Raw genomic sequence first — 13396 nt, forward strand, 5'->3', positions numbered from 1 at the left:
TGGAGGTTGTAATTTCCACTACCTCCAGATTTTTTTAGGAGATTAAATGATATTACATAATTTTTCAAACTTTATAAAGTCAAGTCTTCAAGCACATAAGAGAACCCTTTCTGTAAGGAAAGATAAAACTTCTCAATTTAGTTGCAGTTTCCTATGTAGGTACCGCAGACAACGTCTTGCTATAAAACAGTATCAGTGCATTCAGAAAGAAAAAGCAGGTGAGGCAACAAGCAGGAAACCTGCATCACCAACGGAGACAGGGAGGATCTGGCAAAGCACAGTGGGTTATTTGCAGTGGGAAGCAGCCACACAGCCAAATCTTGGAGGTGACAGGCAGAAGGAAATTTCCACAGGAACACATAGGGGTATTTAAAGAATTTGTTAAACCAAGGATATCTTTGAAAGCTGTTAGCCTGGAAAAGTAGGACCAGAATAAGTCTGTCAAGAATTTAGCAGACTCACCACAAATTTATTTGTAAACCTATCTGAGATGTGTCACATAAGAGTTATGGGGTTTGTCTATTTAAAGAGTTACATTGTTTTAACCTTTTTTTTGTGTGTGTGTGTGTTCTATGTTCTAGTAAGTAATAAATTCAAAGATTTGGGACAATCTGTCCTTTCTAAGATTTAAAATACAGTGCCTAATTTTAGGCTCTAGCTACCTTGCAGTGTGTCATGTGACTGAATTAAGCCAACTAACTAAACAAAGCACATGTAATAGTAGCTTGTAAACCCCTTTACAACAGACCCAATTCACATCAAATGAAATGCTAAAAATCCCGACATTAATAACATTATAAACAAACAACTGCAAAGTCAGAGGAGCACTCAGAGTAGAGCTGAGGCACCCTGAAAGTTTCCGTGCCATATCTGAAGAGAGTTATGAACCATATTTGTGGTGAGCATGGCAGCCAATAACACATGTGCACAACTAACAACACGATCAAGTGATACAGAAGGTGAGAAATGGCCAAATTATGCTGGAAGCCAACACTTTCAGCATGTGAATACCATTCCCACCACATCCTGAAGTGTTTGGGCTGTACTGCACACCCACAAACATCAGTGTGCTGTTAGCCTGGTGAATCACACCAAAATCTGCGCTCCTTATTACACCTGTAAATATCTGCAGGAACTCCTAATGCATGCCACTACAACATGGAACTTTTCCCATCATTTTAGTGGGTCTGTGTTACGTCTCAAAATCCACTTGTGGTAACAAGTAAAGGTAATTAATACACTGAAGGCAATTCAGTTCATACTGAAAAAGTTACTGCACCTGGAATGGGTAATCAACTGCAGGCTTGTGTTGTTTTTTTCTAGGGTAGAGCTAATTTTCTAATAATAGCTGGTACGGGTCTATGTTTTGGATTTGCACTGTAAACAGTGTTGGTAACACAGGGATGTTTTAGTTAACGCTAAGCAGTGCTCACACAGAGTCAGGGCCTTTTCTGCCTCACCCCACCTCACCAGCAAGTGGGCTGGGGGGCACAGGGGGGTGGGGGGTGGACACAGCTAGGACAGCTGGCCCCATCTGACACAAAGGATATCCCGTACCATGGTACATCATGCTCTGTAATAAAATGGGGGGGGGAGGAAGTTGTCAGGGGGCCACTTTGGGGGGACTGGCTGAGCATCAATCAGTTATCAGTGAGCAATTATTTTCATTTGCACTACTTGTCTTTCTTGTGTTTTATTTCTCTGTTATTTTCCTTTTAATTTTTAAAAAAAATATTTTCCCCAAGTATTAAGCTGTTCTTATCTCAACCCACAAGTTTTCCCACTTTTACCCTTCCAATTCTCTTCCCCAAATTTCTGCTGGGGGATAGAGGCAGGGGGTGAGGTGTGGTGGTGAGTGGCTGTGTGGTGCTTAGTTGATGGCTAGGGTTAAACCACAACAAGGCTATATTAGCCAGAGCTAATACATAGTATTGAAATGGTAGAATGGTAACAAGACTTTTTGATTTAAATGGCCTGAAAACTCCTCTGACACATGACACAGAATGTTTTGCCATCTAGTTTCAAGAAGTTTTGTCTGTAATACAGAAGCTTCTCAAGTTTGTCTTACATTATTCTATGTTCTTTTTGTAGCTAAATGACAGTAACAGGAAAGAAGACCCTTCAGTTACTGCGAGTGTTTGCTTTAGCTTTGCTTTCTACATTTGTCATCCAATTTTAAATATATTGTTGTTAAAGGCATTGTTAAAGGTTCATACCTTTAAAGGTTTGATCCTAATAACGGGATGGCATTATTGCAAATATAAACGCATACATGAAATGAGGGAAGGCCAGACACTGTCCTGCAGCCAAGGCCAGTTGGCATGATGCAGCCATGTTCACACCACAGAGTGCTCAGCACCAGCTCTCCCCAGGTAGTGCTGCCTTGGCCAGAAGATGTATTTTTGTAAGGTTCCTCCCACTCCCCAAATTACCTGAAGTAACATGAGGGTTACAGGTAATGAAAATGGTGGGTTTACATGATGAAACTCAGGATGTGTGTGGCATGCCTCACATCACGATGGATGTATATGAGGGTAGAAGGCCAAGGTACGATAGTTTTGTTGAGCTATGTAGGTTAGGAGAGGTAAACCTGGCGCTATCTTGACCATAGCACTTAACAGAAACAGTCTCATGTGTGTACCTTCTCCCAAAACATGGCCTGGGGGACCATATACACCTGAATTGTTCTTAAACACTTCCCCAAATGCTTTTGTCACCAGCAGAACCAGGATACCGCTCTAGATGGATTCTTGGCCTGAATAAGTATGACTCCACAGTTGTTACATGCTGACATTTTGTTTCTTCAATTTATGAAACAAAAGGAAACATTTTGGCCTATGTTTTGGTTCTTTTCATTAAGAACAGTAATTTTTCATTTCTGTTGCTTGCATTCTAATAAAATTTTCAAACTGTGCTTTTGGATACAGGAAATCCTCTTGCTTTTTTACTTATCCTGAGTAAAAGCTAATTTTAAAATAAGTGGGTAAAATCACACATTCCATCCATGCAGGGTTGGCAGTCCTAAAATCTAGATTAGAGGGGTACTAACTACTGTTCAACATAGCTCCCCAAGCTATTTGTAAATTTTCAAATTCCAGTTTAACAGTTGGTAGCACAAGGATGTGAAAGCACACAATGTATTTTAGTGATGACTGGTGGTCAGCCAAACTCTCTGAAAAGGTTGTATAGCTGTGAAAAACACATACTGATCTCAAGAGTAATTAGAAGTTTGTCTTTGCTCAGGCATTTTGCAGGTTCCTACTGGGTCATTCAAATATGGAAGATTACTTTCCTTTAAAATTTACTATTAACGTACATGTTTTAAGTGCTACTTATCACTGCATTTACCCATATTTTTATACGTGATTTTAGACTGCTTACTGCAAGAAGACATAATCCCCATATGCAACACTTTGATAATTCTCCTAATATGGAAAATCTTTTCCAGACACTTAAATTTAGCATACAGGCAGACACCTACTCCAACGAGAGATGTGCCTTGCCTAGATTACAGGTAATACAGTTGTAACATCCCTTCAGTCAATGCACAATAAGCTAAAATCTCATGGCTAGTAAACCTGTAGCCACAAACATTCAGCCAATTTGAGTTTAAATGTTCCAGATAAGACCTTTTTTGCCTGGCAAGCTAATGATGTCTTCGGCTGAGGGAGTGATTCACACCATCAGAATGGGGGAACATGCTGACATGAGAAAAATCCAAGTGAACTGCCCGATCACTCCAAAACGTACTGAATCATCTTCCCGTTCCCTCATGCTTCTTATAGTGGCATCCTGGTATGCTACTTTGGTGAAAAATGACAGAAAGTTATCACAATGTATTTCAGCCTGATATGACAAAAAGTAAACTGAAGTTTTCTAGCACTTCCTCAATTCAAATGAATGCGCAGAATTTACTGCTTGCTTGATTTGCCATCTGGATTGGAAACTAAGCAGACAATTACTGTAAACTAGCACCTGGAAAATCTATACTTCCCTAAACATTTTTCATGGAAAAGTCCTTTGCAAGTTTATAGTAAAAATTTACACATCAATTGACACACATTTCATAGCCGATGCTGAGAAACAGAAGCTGTTGCCAAGATTAAAATGCACGAAAATCAAATGTAAATGCAAAATCCTATTACATTTTTTAAAGGGAGCAAAGCAGTTATTTAAAAGAACACTTTAATATGCAGCTATAAAATTCAGTATTTTGTCTGTAAAATTTATATATATACATAAGCTAAAATATGTATTCCTCTGAACTATTTATGCAACTTTAATAAAGCAGAATTTTTATTTGTAAATATGAGTTTAAAAAGATGCAATTTCAACATCGTACTGAATTTTCCCCAAGTGCCCTAGACATTAATGCTGTTCACCATTCAATTATTTTTTAGATTAAAACAATATGCAGTGGTCTCTGTGGTCTGATTTTCAAGGATAGTTTTGATACTCTGCTTAAGTCACAGGTCAGGTTTATTTGGTTTGCTGGCAAGGTTTTGGTAGTGGGGGGCTACAGGGGTGGCTGCTGTGAGGAGCTGCCAGAAGCTCCCCCCATGCCCGATGGAGCCAACGCCAGCCGGCTCCAGGATGGACCCGCCGCTGGGCAAGGCCGAGCCCATCAGCGACGGTGGTAGCAGCAGAGGGACAAAGTATTTCAGAAGTGGGGAAGAACTCTACACAACAGCAACTGCAGCCAGAGAGAGGAGTGAGCAGGTGTACGAGCAGCAGCCCCGCAGATAGCTGGGTCAAATCACGGCGTGGCCGGCTGTGCCCTCAGCCCATGGAGCCCGCGGGGAGCAGGGACCCACCGGCCTCCCGGGCAGGGCCCCAGGCCGGGGCAGGGGGTGCCCAAGGAGGCTGCGCCCCCGGGGGCGCCCGGGCTGGGGCATGGGCAGCGTGTGGGGACCCTCCCCCTGGGGGGAAGGGGCAGCAGGGGCAGCTGTGAGGGGCTGGGGTCAGTCCTGTGCCGCTCAGGGGGAGCAGGGAGAGACATCGGGAGTGAGGCTGAGCCCGGGAACACGAGAAGGGTGGGGGAAGGTGGTTAAAGATTTGGGTTTTATTTTCTCATTATCCTACTCTGATTTTGATAGGTAATGAATTAAACTAATTTCCCCAAGTCGGGTCGGTTTTGTCCCTGTCGGTACTGGCTGAGTGACCCTCCTGCCCTTATCTCGACCCACGGGCCTTTCGTTACATTTCCTCCCCCCTGCCCAGCTGAGGAGGGCCCTGACACAGCCGCTCTGGTGGGCACCCTGCGCCCAGCCACAGTCAACCCACCACATTAGTTTTTCCATAACCACAAGTTTCTGTACTGTATAAGCTTCCTATAAAGTAGCCAAATTCCATGTCAAAGGGAATTTTGTTCTTTTTTTAAACTTTTTGATTGACAGTCTTATTGAGAGGATGAACTTCATGGCTGTTTTCTAATTTCAAGTTCCTATCCACTTGTTAACATCATTTGTTTCTAACCCCATGGTTACGCATTCAGGAAAAAAAAATCATGTTATTTATTGTCTTTTACTTTTCTCAGCTAATGAGCTTCCTTTTGTAAATATTCTCTACTTTCATCAACTTCCAAGTAGTCCTTCTTAGCATCTGCTCACTAGTCCTGAAAACTGATGAGCAGAACTTTACACATTTTTATTAATAAGGTTACTGTACAGTATTTTGCCAGAGTATTAGTATTTTCCTCTATCTGTTGGCAATTATTTACCTACTTCACCTTCAGAATACATTTCCCTATTTCACAGCACAAGGCATTGATAGTTCCCAGACACAGTGTGATCAACTGACATTCACAGATCTGTATCATCTTCAGTCATTTCCAGAACATATGCTCTCCCTAAATCTAACAGTAAAATCCTAATAGTGTGTGATATGGCCCACATAATCTGATTTCTGTATGTGCTAAGAACCTAGTACTTCTGTTGATTTGCATAAGATTATCCGTTTCAAGGATCAGGCTAGATCAAATTCAAGTTCATTGTATGTAAAGTATTTCTGATAAGAAATGTAAGTTTACAAGACTATCAGGTTCACCAGATAAGTAAGACTGTAACATGTGCACTGAATCCAGATGACCTGAACATCAAATAATATTAATGCAAGTCAAAAATCAAGTTGTTTTTTGGCAAGGTGATGCAGTTGCTCTTTAGGATTTTTAAGACTCCAAAATTAGTCCCTTGGCTCTGTTTGCAACTACATGACCTTCTACCAGAGAAAGGACATACTGCACTTACTCTTGGGCAAATTTTTCCCACTTCCATACCATCCCTCCCAGCTTTTTAGCCAGCTGCTATGAGCAAGGGTGCATTCCAACCATTCCCACTACAATGTAGGTTGCTCCCAATCAATGCAGATTCATACTAGTTCAGTTCTTAATGATATCTGGATGTCACTAAAAACACTCCTTTTTCACGTTGAGGAAAGCCATTGACATGTTTACCTACCTGCCATGGTAAGACAAGGTCACAGTGATAAAATCCCCCTGCATTCCAGGAAGGTATTAAGGGCAAAATACTCTTCTCTAACATGCCATTCCTAATATTGTCTCAGAACATTGCACTTAAACAACCTCCACAAAACCTAACCAAAAGAAAAGAACCCAATATCTCAACGGATATCGATTTACCACATCAGATTATAATGCAAGGACTAAGAAAAATTAAATAAAACTAATGGACTAATTGACTAAACCTCGGTGCTTAATTTGCTACTACAAGGCATTCAGGTACAATAGATTGAGGCTAAAAATAAGAACCTACATTAGAATAGCGGTACCTTTATGCAAAAAGAAGGTCCATGAGACAGAAGTTATTTTTTGACATATTGGAATTACTAACATGTGAATTAAATACCTATAAAGATGTATCTACAAGGGCACTGTACAAATTTTTAGTTTCATTTGTGTCAATAAAAACATAGCAGCAATTCACCACATAGATCTGCCTCCAGTAAAATACTTTAAACTGTTTACACTAGGGGGAATCTGCGGTTATATTGAAGTAATGGCAGCTATTATTCTCTTTAAACACCAAACATGTTCACCATATTATTCTCAGGAAATTTTCAATTTAGTAAGCTGTTTTTAAGAGGTTAGTGTAAACTAAGGCAGAAACTATTATTGATCGAAACCAGTCACACTTTTACAAAAAGAGAAGCAGTACAGGTGTGTTTTTCACCTAAACATATCCATAATATAAGAATAAACTAATTCCATTTAAAAAAGGTTTTAGAACAGTTATTAGAACAGCAATTTTTACACAAACCCCCCAAAAATTAAATAAAATGAATAGATGAATCACAAGGACACAAAATAAAACAGCCATGTGAATATGTTTCTTGATGAGTAGTCAACACTGCAATGGAATTGGTTTCATTAAATGCCACTTCATAATACCATGGCTCCATTTGTATGTTATAATGGAGAAGTCACATCCAGCATTGTTCCCAACACAGAGACAGATTTGCCTCTTTCACTTTATCTCTCTTTAGGAAGGAAGGAATTAATAAAAATTACAAGACAAATTATCTGTATCTAAGCTTAAAGAACAAAGGCTTGGCCACTGTTTACATCAGTTTATTGGATTTGCTGGGCTATTCATGATGGTGGAAGCCCTACGTCCCACTTCAAGAGAAAAAGAATGCGGGACAAGTCCTTCAGACACCATCACTCCTCCACACCACACCAACGGGTAAGGAGGTACTACACAGCACAGATAAGCATAGTGAATCCAGGTGACTGTTACAAATCGGTCATAGAAGACAGCTCTGGGACTTCAATTATTTTTTATTAAATTGTTGGATCAAGAGATCACATAAAGGATTATTCTGCAGGGAAAGTCTTATTTTGCCGATGATTGTAGTATGGTATTGTTATAAACCAGAAGACTAGATATACAAAGAAATGCTGTCACATTTCAGGTCTTAAAACATAATGTCATGCACTCACCTGCCCCCATTATGAGCCCTGGTGCAGTGTCCTTCGTGTGGACTGTTCCTGACACATAGGGATTATCTGCCCAGCGGAGATGAAGGTGAAGGTAGCAATCAGGCTTGTGAGGGAAGAAGACGACAACAGCAGGTTTATAAAGTAACTGGTAACAGTTATGCTCCTACAATAATGAAATCCCAGCCAAAGCAGCTTCAGCAATGCATGTCCTCATAGAGAAAAAGAATGGCTGTTGCCCATGGAGCCAAATTCCTGTCAGAAATATCAACCTTAGCTTTCAAGAACAATCCCTGGTCATATCTGTGTAGTGTGTCACTGTCTCAACAAAAAGATTTCTAAACTCAAAGAAGTCAGGATAAAATTATTGTATAAAACACCTTTCTGACATAATAATTGCTTAAAAATGCCAACAGCAACAGCAACAAGTAAGGCGTGTTTGTTCGTCCCAGGTAATTGGTAAAATGATGATTAGAAAAAACCTGTTTGTATTGAAATTCCTTTTTTAGAAAAAAGTGTTATGAAAAATAGGATAATGACTTTTGGACATCTCTCCTTGCTAAGCAACTTACTGCTTCTTGCTCTTTGTGCAGTGGCACTCAAAGGTCACATTGCTCACAGCAACCTGGCCAGGAGCTTTACCAGGAGCAGGCTGCCAGCACCACCTGGTTGCTGCTGCCACTGCAGTCTTTCCACTCATCTCAGAGAGCTCTGGATCAGGCCCTGCAGGCTTGAAACACATAGCACAGTCTTGAATTCTTCAAAAGGGAGTGAGCAGCTTCAGCCCTCCGCTTCTGTTACGTAGAGAGGGATCAAGGCTCTGGCAGTGGCAGGACTAAAAGTATTTATTTCACCCAACAACGCAGAGCATGGAGTCCCCAGGAGCAGAGTCAGTGAGAAAAAGACAAGATTTTTGGTATAGCCTCAAAAATAACACAATATTATGCATAGCTGGCACATCTAAACAAACCAAAATAACATTATCTTACAAAAAGAAAGGACTATTTCATGCAGTGTGGTGTTTATTTTCAAGCAACTGTCAATAGTTCCCTTTAACAGGGAACCAAGGCTCATCTTGATTTAAGATGAAACACAAATATGAAAGACAGAAACAGAAAAGGTATTGGTAAGCTCTATTTGACTGATGATGTGTCCCTTATATCCAGATACAAATGACTGTTGACGTGATTATTCTGAACTGCATTGTGTGGTTGATACACAAGAAAAAATGTCCTCTTTGTGTCAAAGTGATCTAAAATACAAAAGCGGTGCAACAGAGAGTCCTGACTACTCACTCTGCAAGATGACTGGACTAACAGCTTGTGAAACCACAGCTCATGCAGTGCAAGTAGATTTGCCTACTAATCTGGCTGGAAAACTCAGCACAAAGCTCTTGGGCTCTTGGAACTACTGCACATCCAACCATACAAATAAATCTTGTGTACTTCAGAGAAAAGACAGGCTAAAAACAGCCACTTACAGGTTTGCAGTTTGTCGGTTTACCATTCATATCAATGTCTGGAGGGTTTAGAAAATCCCAGTCACGGCCTTTGTTGTAGGTTATCAGAGTTGTAACTTTCCCATCAATTTTCTGGTTGGCCAAAAAGACTCCTTTTACACCTCTGACCTGAAGCATGCAGGAAAGAGGGTTAATGAAAAGCACATACACATTTTTTTCAACAAGGATTATCCCTGATTAGCTGCTCTTTTTTGGCTCTGAACTGTGTATCTCGGGTAGTTCTTCCACTAGGAAAGTGAATAATACACCTTAAAAAAAAAAAAAAAAAGGCAGAAGGATAAGAGTAAAGTGAGAAAGGGGAAAGGGGAGGACAATTACTAACTGATTTGTAATTCTAAGTGTATTTTAAAAGGATATCCAGTTCTGTCAATGTCAGAAGGCTAATCAAATTACATGTAGTTTATACAGCAAAATAAAAAAAATTACAGTGGCATAGCCTTAGTGTACACTACTATTAAAATTACAGCTCTTCATTTTTTTAAAAATATGGATGTCTTTAAAGTGTTATTCTGCAAATGATGTAATCAATTTGTGACAGCAACCTGACTTTTATACTGGTCATGTGACCCACATCATACAAATAGTACACAAATAATAACAAAATACAATATAATATCCTTTAAAATAACACTGATTTAGGGAGAACAATTGCCTTTTGTAGAAAATAAATGCAGATAGATAATTGGGGGAAGAAACAGTGAAGGCTGAATCAACCTATCAAGCCTCTGAAATGCTTCCATACTCAGTCTACCTCCACACAATTAGCCTCCCTTCACCTGTTTAACCTCTGGGGAAAAAGGAAAAAAAATTAAATTAGAGACTCTCTCTCCTCTTGGGCAACTTTAGTAATTTTATTTCAAAATAACCTGTGTTAGAGAATTATTACAACTCAGAGTGTCAACATTAACAAGGAAAACTTTTAGAAGCAATATGATTGCCATTGCACCTTATTATGTTTAGTTCTAGTCCTAACTTTCATGTTAGGTGTTATTATTCCACCCAATGGCATGAGATAAATCTGAAGGTCTCTTTAAGAGTGCTCCTGTTTCCCTTGCGATTATTTATGAGGCTTCTTGAATTTTTGAAAAAGTCTTGACAATGTATATCAACTCATATACCATTTCCAGCATAGTACAGCTCTCTAATCTGCTAATGTGCTGACATTTAACAAAACTGAAGCATTCATTACAACTAAATGCACAAGATAGCCAGCTCTTTGCATAATCAGGAATATTTGCCTCTTGCTGATATGAATAATTCCTGGACTTACTATTTATTTTGTATTTGAATTACTTACTGTTTCCTTCCCACCCCCCCCACCCCCCGCCAACTACCAGTTATCAACTCCCATTGACATTCGTTTAACAAAAATCTGCATTTAAGGTGAAGAGAAGGCACCCCTTCCAGCAGACTACAGATTTGATACCTATTGTTTATAAATATACGCCTTTTTTCTAAGGAATTCACCCAAATCTACAGAATAGGAATGTTCTGCTGGTTATGGTAAGAGCCTAGAACTTGAAAATATATTTGTTTAGATAACTGCATTCTGTATAGACATTTTAACACTCCACTATCTCATGAGCTTCTTCTTAAACCCCATATGTGTGGTTACTTACTTATCCAGGACGCTGGATGCCCAGATTCACCTCCAAGTCAAACATAATATAAAAAGTCAACTATTTTGCAATGCAGGTGAGAAAACGAAGGGCAGGGAAGAGATGAGGAACCTGCTTTCTTTACTTTCAAAGCACTTTCATCTTGCTGGGGCTTTGTTACATATTCTACCTCCTAGAGATGGCACAGGCATGAATATGACTGAAAAGCCTGCACGTTCAAAATTTACATGGGAAGGCAGACTTGAGGTTCAATTTCTGTGCCTGTCTTTCTTCCAGTGAACATATTATTAAATATTTAAACAACTATCATATCAGGGACTACAACTGAGCTTTCCCTCTTAATTTGTGGATGGCAAACAGTGCTGCTTCATGAATATTTTTGTTTCCTCTCTCTTTTTTCTCTCATTCTTGTTTAATTAATATTTAATCATTCAGCAGGAGTCAGGCTACAATTTTTATCCATTCCCAGTCCGAACTCTAACCTGACAAAATGCTAGAGTAACTTCTCCTTTCTAGAATATGGGGCATACATGTTTGAATCTATCAGACACAAAAAGGTTGTGATAAAAATTATTCCAGTGTGTCAGTTAACTTCTCTTACTGCTGCTCTAACAGATACAAGATGACCAGCACTCCAGCAGCTGTGTTTTGAATGAAAGGCATAAACCCTGCTTGAAATAAGTTTCAGGCATCTGTCTTCTGAACAAGTTCAGAAGTATGATGTTAGGAGTGGTGCATTACCCTAAAAAATAATAAGTAATATAAAATTATGGTGTGTAAAAAAATGACACCTTTAAATCCCCCCACCCCTTCTGTATAATTTTCTATTTTTTTTTTGTCCTGTGACCTATGTAAATATGCATCTGACTCTTTCTTTCTGTAAATTCTGTTAATCCTGTACGTCAAATCTACCTTCTGGATTTCAACTGTGATGCTGAGGCACCCAATTTCTTCTGAACTTTCTACTCCTTGACTCAGTTCCCTAATCTAATATTGGCAGATTAGTATCTTTCTACCAAGAAGGGAAGACTCATTTTAATAATAAGGTGCTATGGAAAAGAAGACATTTCAACATTGTGGAGTGTTCAGTTACTCTGATGAACAGTCCCAAGATAGACAAACACATGGAAAATCAGAAGTATCTTTCCTTTGATTTTCTTTGGATTTCTGGATTAGTTCTTAGAGCACCTATTTTCCAAAACAGTTCAGGGGTTAGTTGTTCCCCAGGACTCTTAGAAAAGCACATTGTAACTTATAAATCCATGTTCTAAACAGGTTTTCTCCTATGACTATGTATTCTGTGACACATTAATTTGCTGCATTGTTACATTCCCAATTTTAAGGCCAAACAATATGCTAAACTTATTGGTGGCAAGAAGTGCTCTTCACATGGCACCACAGTGTTTATTAGCAGCAGTTACTGATATACAAAAAATATTGTTATAGAATACAAGTTTGTGATTAAAATTTAAATATATATGATTTGTTGTTTGGGAAAAAAAGCATGAAGAATGTATAGTGCAACTTGTGTAGCTCTTATTTATAAGAGCAGCCACAACAAGATCCAATCTAGAAGTAGTACGTTAACACATCCATTTTGCAAATATGCCTATCTCATATTTGTGACTGGTTCACACTGGCAGCACTTGATACAATTTCAAGGACATGCTCCTTTTGGACAGTCAGTTCATAATTCACCTTTCTTTTTCTTTCCTTCTTTGAGCAATAATTTGGGAATTGCTCCCCTTTCACACACACAGCATGAAAAAAAAAACCACAGTGCAAATAAAGATAAAACATATAAAAGATAATGAATGCAGAAAGGTAGAAACTCATAAAAGATTTTATAGCAGATGTACAAGCAAAAGATGAAGTGAGGTCAAGCAGAAGATAACAAAGATGAAAAGTGCAAATTTTAAGGAGAACTATGCACTGGTGGAAAAAGAAATTGTCAAGCATTGAGGCTGCCTCTGTTGCACTGAGGATTTCTCTTCTCAGCATGGGATATTTGCATTAAAATGCCCAGAGACAAAAGCCAGACAAGACAAAAAAAATGTCCATCCTCAAGGACATGTTATATTTAATAGTTATTTTGTACTGTGTAAATAACCCATACATCGTTTGTACATATGAGTACTTGATCACATTCTAGTTAAGATGATGAACACTAATTATTTATCATACAAAGTATCTGGAAGCTGTAGCGTTTCTTATTGTAAGCAAGCAAGAGTGTTCTCCTATAACGCAACTCTATTCCAAAAAACAGCTCTAAAAAATTAAACTGTATGGCTCCATGTGTATTGC

General features: G+C 39.0%; 1 protein-coding gene across 4 annotated transcripts in view; it reads right to left on the bottom strand.

The window, feature by feature from the left end:
* The window catches only part of SORCS2 (sortilin related VPS10 domain containing receptor 2), a 579304-nt gene that overhangs the window by 73003 nt on the left and 492905 nt on the right, over window positions 1-13396 (bottom strand). For all 4 annotated transcript variants that reach the window (XM_055796804.1, XM_055796801.1, XM_055796802.1 and 1 more), the window contains exons 10-11: window positions 9435-9581; window positions 7958-8060 (exon numbers count right to left, since the gene is read on the bottom strand). In XM_055796804.1, coding sequence (XP_055652779.1) covers window positions 7958-8060; window positions 9435-9581 — 250 coding nt within the window. The remainder of the gene's footprint in view (window positions 1-7957; window positions 8061-9434; window positions 9582-13396) is intronic.

The sequence above is a fragment of the Falco peregrinus genome, chromosome 2 (genome assembly GCF_023634155.1).
Source record: "Falco peregrinus isolate bFalPer1 chromosome 2, bFalPer1.pri, whole genome shotgun sequence".
NCBI classification, from domain to species: domain Eukaryota; kingdom Metazoa; phylum Chordata; class Aves; order Falconiformes; family Falconidae; genus Falco; species Falco peregrinus.